The sequence below is a fragment of the Morone saxatilis genome, unplaced genomic scaffold, assembly GCF_004916995.1.
Source record: "Morone saxatilis isolate NCDOM2014 unplaced genomic scaffold, NCSU_SB_2.0 Contig12, whole genome shotgun sequence".
In the NCBI taxonomy this organism is placed as follows: domain Eukaryota; kingdom Metazoa; phylum Chordata; class Actinopteri; family Moronidae; genus Morone; species Morone saxatilis.
In genome coordinates, this window is record NW_023339674.1 from 27,979,244 (window position 1) to 27,986,457 (window position 7,214).

Consider the following 7,214-nt stretch of genomic DNA (forward strand, 5'->3'; position numbering starts at 1 on the left):
CACAAATAAACGTGTGTGTGTGTGTGTGTGTGTGTGTGTGTGTGTGTGTGTTTTTAGAGTGTGATAGGGGGAAATGAAGTCAGCCTCCCCCAGCTGCCTCTGCCGTACATCCACAGCTCAGCCACAAGGGTCTACTTTGGACATGAACGCCGCCTTGCAGAAGGTAATTTAGTGCTTGCCACACATCAAGTGAGCTTTTCCCTTATTAAAAAGAGTTAAATACATTTCCACGATCATTTAACCAAGTCAGTGGAACATATCATAGTATGTAAAAGCATTTGGTTTCCCTTTTCCATTTTAGTTCAGTCATTTTATTATCCCAGATGGGAAACTTGTTTTACTGTCAGGGGCACAAACATAAAAAACAGAAACAACAAAACAAAGTACCAGAAACCAAAACCAAAAATAATTCATGTACATACAATATACAGTAAACCATAATACAAATACAACAATGCAAAAACAATTGCTGCATTGCAAATGCTTAAATGGGATGCTAAAAGTAGATGTGCAAATTAGATGCTAAGGCGTTTTTACTCCTATTGCACTTCAACCTTGGTACTACAGTAATCTACAGCCTGAGAGAAGAGATTCAAACTCAAGGTGAAGGGGGTGGTTCGTACAGTCCAAATATTGCTGTCTCTTCTTAAAGACTGCATCAGAATTTACATCAATTTTCAAGTGGTTTATATACCATTCTCTGATCAAACCCACTCTGTTATTGCTATTGTTAACAACAAAAAGTCATTTGTTTTTTATAGTTCACAACATACTGTGGCTTTCAGAGAACATAAAGTGTATCAAAGGTTTTGCATAAGAATTCAAAATAAATGATTATAGACCAATAATTTTTCAACTATAATTTAATTATAGGAATAATACATAATAATATAAATTTCCCAGTATCGACTGATAATTTTTGTGCCCCAGTAATTATCATGGATCCCTACTATTAACTAAAAGTGAGATTGTTTTTGTGGAGTTTCAAGCTCATTGTCTTTTGCTCAAGTTCAGTCAGACATCTCACATTTGAAATGTTTGTTACAGCAGTATAACAGTTAGATTTTGGTGCTAGGCTCCGACCACATCACTCCCCGCAGATATTTTTACTTCGAGCTATTGGGGAGTGATGAGCAAACACCTTAAAAACCCTAGCTGCAGCCTACAGGTGAATGCTGTGGTGGTAGCAGGCAGCAATACTGATGCAGGGCAGCGGTGGCACTGACAGTGACAGCTGAAAATTTTGCACCTTAAGTAGGCCGCCAAATTGGAAGGGTGTGCCTGGTGTGTGATTATGGAGAGTGAGGCACGTCATGTGTATAGCAGTGGAGCTTATTATTACTATTATTATTGTCATTATTATATTGTTATCATTATTGTACAAGTATGTATATGTATTGTGTATATATATATTATCTAAGTAATTAACAGTTTTTGATTCTAATTTGTGCAGGCGAAAAGCAGGCAGCCACTCATGTGTCCCTGGACCAGGAGTATGACCAGGATTTGGCAGCCATGTGGTGCCACCTAGAGGAGCAGCTTGTGGCTGCCGCCAACCGGGGAATTGTCCCAGTTACCTTCCAGACCACCCAGTGCTGCCTGAATAGCCAAACAGACAACCTGCGCCACCCACTGGCTGTTGTGGAGGGTAAGAGGTCCTCAGTGCATATAGTTTTAACAGCTGCTTGCCGTAGTATAAATAAGAAGTTCAATAATGAGCCAACCCACTACTATCTAATTAAATTGTACATAATTGTGCTTGCTTAGTGTACAGCCCTCTTTGTGTCTCTCTCTGCAGAACCAATCATAGTGGAGGTGACGTTCAGGAACCCTCTGAAGGTTTCTCTGTCCCTGTCCAACCTCTCACTTGTCTGGAGGTTCACTGCTGATTGTGCATCTCAATCAAAGGAGAAGACGACTGAAGAGTTGTCCATCACTAATGAGGAGAACCTCGCTCTAGGGGTGGGCAACCTGGGCAAATTTCCTTTTAAAAATTGGGATTGTTTTTTAACTTGTTGGATAGATGCAATAAAAAAACAAAACTAAGAATTTCATGATCTGTTCCATATCTTTTTACTCCTGCAGATTACACAGAAAGATGACCTTGTCACAACGGAGGTTATCCCAGAGTTTAATATGGGTTCAGAGGAGACCAAAATGGTAAGGTGCTCACATGACTCTCTGATAGTGTGTTCCCACCATATACAAAGTGAATATTCGCCTTGAATATTCACTTTACTCGCGCTAGTTTACTCGCGGGATTATTTGTATTTACTGGTTTACAACGGTAGTATGAGCCTAAAATAAACAGATTTTGCTGTGATTTAATGTCAATAAATGGATCAAAAGGATGCCAAAGTAACTACATCAAGATGCCAATTTGTAAAAAGTTTGTTTTCTGAACAATCATGGCTATGCTAACTTAGTTTAACGTTGAGTAAAACCGTTAGCTGTTAAGTAACAGACACATATTTTTAGCTCCTACCAGGTACTCCAACTTCCTCTATTACTTTTCTAAGCGGTCTCCTTTTTCATCCTGTCTGTATAAATATAAAGTAATATTACAGAGCTCTTGGTGCACATAGACTGCTACAAGTGGGTGTGGCACCTCTGTGGCTCGCAGCAGACATATTGATAAGACGGAGTGAAGATAAATCCAATTTTTAATAGCAAAAGTTTAAAAATCTGTGCTCTCCTCTTGACGGTGAACAACTTCAGATCAAAGCAGAATCCGGAGTGACTACAGGTGTTTATTATTCCTCCAGATGTGCTGGCTCTGCCCCGGGCTCTCTTCTGCAGAGCTGCCCGGGATCAAGCAGCTGTCTGTTGGCCAGCAGAACTCTCCATCTCTCCCCTCCTCCCCATACAACACTGCAAAAACCCTGTGATATGCACACATTATTTTGCTCAAAACTCAATGTTTTCACGTGTTTTGCACCCAGCACAAATTTGCATTTGCTTGGGTCTATTCGTGTGACTGTACTTCTTTGACTGTACCATATTTGACTCATGAGACTGAACAAAACTCTAGCTATGTTGTGCTGTAAACAGTCACTGTGATCCTTTTATCTCAGGCTCGACTCAGGCTGCTACCGCACAGAACAGGTCAGCTGAACATTGTGGGTGTGGTATACAGCCTTGCTGCAGCCTCCTCTGGAGAGATGGCTACCAGCACTGAAGGTAATGCACACACGTGCTTCAATTATTGTTTGCTGCTTTAGTGTCAGTTCATTCTCATTTTGGTCAGTAGAAGGTCTGATATGTAATATGTATGATATGTACTTGTAATTTGGATGTACTTGTTTTTGGTACTTGGATTTACTATGTTAGAACAGATGGTTTGTTACCCACTGAACAATATAACATAGTCAAACTCTTACTTTGTTATTTACCGAACAGCGTGTTCTTGCTGTGTCACACCTAGCAGCCAGTTTTCCACAAAGGACGCTGACTGGTTCGGAGTGTACTGGCTACAAAAGCATAGATTGAAGTCCAGCAAGATGGATCCTATTGTGCTTTTGTGACCTCAAAGCTGTTTTGCTGTCACACTTACACACAGTGTGGATTTCTGCCTGTCTACAGACCAGCAGACATCGGATTTGATGGTGGTTCGTGGTAGACAGGAACTGAAGATCCGTGGCCCTCGACTCAACCAGACCAAAGAAGACAAGATGTCTGTTCGACATGGTCCGGATCTACGTCTGGATCCCATCATAACACCACCCATGCCCCTAATGGAGGTACCACTGACTCACTAACTGTAGAGACACTCATCCCATCCTGCAATGCTAGTAGTGTGGCAAATCTAAAGACTAAGGATGTCCCAATCAAGTTTTTATTGCCCCCAAACTCAGTCTGAGTCATTTAATAAGCATTAAATGCAATTTACGTTATGTTACTACATAATACTACATAATAAAGCACGCTTGAGCCACTACCCAGTCTGAATAACAGTACAATGGCAACCACAGTAACTATAGAAGGATTGTGTTAGCCCTCACAACAAAATACAAAGCAGTAGATATATAAAACATAGCAAGTAGTAATAACTTGTAATAAAACCAAGGGAAAAAAATTAAGTATAGATAGTATAGATAAGGAGCCTATCTGTGATGCAATACTTGTGTTTCTAAACAAAATGTAAGGTAAAGTGATTCCAGTATGTTCTTAGCGAAAGTATGAGGTATATTTTCATAATTATTGTAATAATATCGTGTATCGCAAATATTTTGGCCCAGATAATTATAATATAATATAATTATTATTAATAATTTTTAGTAATTTTTATATCGTCCCATGCCTAATACCAATGATTCCTGTGTGTGTCTGTGTCTGTGTGTGTCAGGTCTTCTTCCTGCAATTTCCCACTGCTCTTCTGTGTGGTGAGATCAGAAAGGCCTATGTTGAGTTCTGTAATGTCAGCAGTGTTGCTTTGTGCGGCCTTCGAGTGGTGTCCACACACCCTGATTTCTTCACTTTTGGGAGTCAGGCCACAACGCCCCTCAGCCCGACCTCAGCTGAAAACTGCTCAGCCTATAAAACCTTGGTCACAGCCACCGAGCCAGGCTTAGTGGCATCTGAGATTTTGGTTTCAGCTGAGGATTTCAGCCAGTCATCTGGTGTGATGGAGATTCCAATAGATGGCTGCACACTGCAACCGGGAGAGTCCACCCAGCTGCCTCTCTGGCTCAGAGGACCAGACCAGGAGGGAGTTCATGAAATCAATTTTCTCTTCTACTATGAGAGCACAAGCAAAGGAAACAAAATCAGGTAAAAATGTTAAAAAAGTAATCTGAAGAGATGTGAATTGGCATGCAGGCTTGCTGTATGATGTATTGTACCACTCATTTTAATATAAAGATTAGCAGCTTGTATCACAAAGGAAAAACTCATGTAACTAATAAATATGATCATTATGGAGCAGATTTAGGCTACACAAAATATATATAAATATATACTCGACCACCCGGTGTCTCATGACAATAAGGGCACATGCACCACCAAAATGTCTGAAAATCATTTCAGTAAAATTTGTGCACACATTTTATTATACAGCCCATTTCCACTTCAGGGACAGTAAACACTGGGTGCCACCAGAATTAATTTAGACGGGGATCTGACATTTAGTTACATAAAAAACAAACTTCTATAGTTGACATCCCAAATAAGTCGATAAAGAGAGTACGAGCAAACAATCTGAGTGCTCGATTGAACTGGTTAGGGAGAGAGGGAGCCCCAGTGAATGAAGGAGATGAGTGAAAAAGAGATGTGCAGAAGAGCAAAAGGTGACTGGAAAGGAAATCAAACACCAGAGTCATGCAACACTCAATGCAAACAATGATTTTCTGCGTTGCAACACTTATTGCATTAACATGGCTATGACAGGACTTCATCCCTCTATTAATTTAAGCTTTTTGAGTCATAGTCCATACTGTATGGGATTTTGTCCTAAGCGGCAACCTCAGTGACTGGCAAATGTAGCCAACATGGAGGAAACAAAAACAGCAGTTACTCAAACAGCCACCTTATTAAAATGCCCAACTTTGCAGCAGAAATAAACAAGTTTAACTAGCTTAACTACAAAAAAAACTAGCTAATTTCCCAATTCATGACTGTATTGTACGGGGTGTGCATTTTTATATAACCCTCTCTTTTAAATCAAGGCTTAAAATTATGCGTAATTAAGGGTGTGGCCACTTTGAGTGACAGGTGCCGCTGTCACAGTCATAGCTTTATTAATAGAGATGGGATTTATGGCTCTTTGAAGGGAGAGAGAGAGAGAGAGAGAGAGAAAGAGAGACACTTTTAACAGTTCTTACAGCAGGTTTTACACATTTGATGAGTGGTGTGTATTTGGGGAGAAGGAACAGGTGTAGTCTACTGAATTTGGCACAGCTTTTTTTCATAAGCTACTTTATCCAAAAACTGAATGTCCTGGTTCAAAACTATCACCTTTTTATAAGCTTAAAATTATTGATATAGAATAAAGTGGAACTTTAAGAAGCGACTCTTGAAACTGACAAGACATGATTCGATAGAGCACACAAACCTGACAACAGCCAAGCAACTTGCGCAATGAACGTTAATTAGCAATAGCTGATATGATCTGCTGCTTGCAACATTTGTCAGTTTAGAGAGAACACATTTCTTATCAGTGGAGCGTAGCAAATCAATGTATTTTGAACTAAAAATCACTCTCTCTGGTGCTACACTAATAAGCCCAACAATCACAAAAGAGAACAACACCAGCAGCCTTAGGATGACAAGTGACATGGCTAGTGAGTGCAGCTCAGACTGCAAAACCCCATCTAACAGAAACTAACTAACTTGTTCGCTCAACTAACTTACTCACATTCCCACACTGATACACAGCATCAGGAGCAATTTTGGGTTCAGTATCTCGCTTAAGGATACTTGATTATGATTTGGCACTATTTCTTGTATGTACTTATAAAGGATGTCCATACCTTTGCTTTTCTTTATTTTTTAAAATTTATATATGTTATATTATTTTTATTATAATGGTTTGGTTTCTGTTCTCTTATCTGTACCCCTCCTGCATTTTATTCTTCTTTTGATGTTGCTGCACCTGCAGATTAATAAAGGTCTTATACAGATAAAATTGAATTGAAAAATTTGATTTAATTGAATCTCTATTATCTATTACTCTTTTTTTTTCTCTCCTCATTTCAAGTCATCGGGTGTTACGTCACACAGTGTTTATCTGCACCAGTCGGTCTCTGAGTGTGCAGGCATCGGCCTGCCGCAGCAGTGTTCCTCTACATCACAGTCTGGATGACAAAGGTGGCAATGGAGCTCTGGTCTTCATTGATGTGGAGAACATCAATACGGTGAGATACATAACATGCCTCACACCTCCAGTACACACTTACAGTAGCAGCAGCTTTTTGCTTTTGCTGTCCGGTTGAACAACCTATCACTGCTCAGACTTTGTTTTACTCCTCTTGGCTCCTAGAGTGAAGCTGGCGTGCGTGAGTTTCACATCGTCCAGGTGTCCAGCAGCAGTCAGCACTGGCGCCTCCACAAGTGTATCAACCCAGCCAAGGATAAAGGTGTGTCTGGCACGCAGAGTCGTCTGTTTCATTTTTTCCATGGTCTATTAAGTTTATTTTTTATTAAGTGCAGCATGAGTAGTGAGCACAGCTGTGGTCTCCATTTGTTGTTATAAGGGGTTCGGTCTAGACCTGCTCTAT

At 40.1% G+C, this 7,214-nt stretch overlaps 1 protein-coding gene across 1 annotated transcript in view; it reads left to right on the forward strand.

The window, feature by feature from the left end:
* The window catches only part of trappc8 (trafficking protein particle complex 8), a gene marked incomplete at its 5' end in the record, with an annotated part of 20,754 nt that overhangs the window by 8,124 nt on the left and 5,416 nt on the right, over nucleotides 1-7,214 (forward strand). The window contains 9 exon segments of the mRNA XM_035652946.1: nucleotides 58-163; nucleotides 1,454-1,648; nucleotides 1,799-1,962; nucleotides 2,086-2,160; nucleotides 3,075-3,180; nucleotides 3,583-3,740; nucleotides 4,346-4,770; nucleotides 6,695-6,851; nucleotides 6,977-7,073. Of these exon segments, the coding sequence (XP_035508839.1) occupies nucleotides 58-163; nucleotides 1,454-1,648; nucleotides 1,799-1,962; nucleotides 2,086-2,160; nucleotides 3,075-3,180; nucleotides 3,583-3,740; nucleotides 4,346-4,770; nucleotides 6,695-6,851; nucleotides 6,977-7,073 (1,483 nt within the window).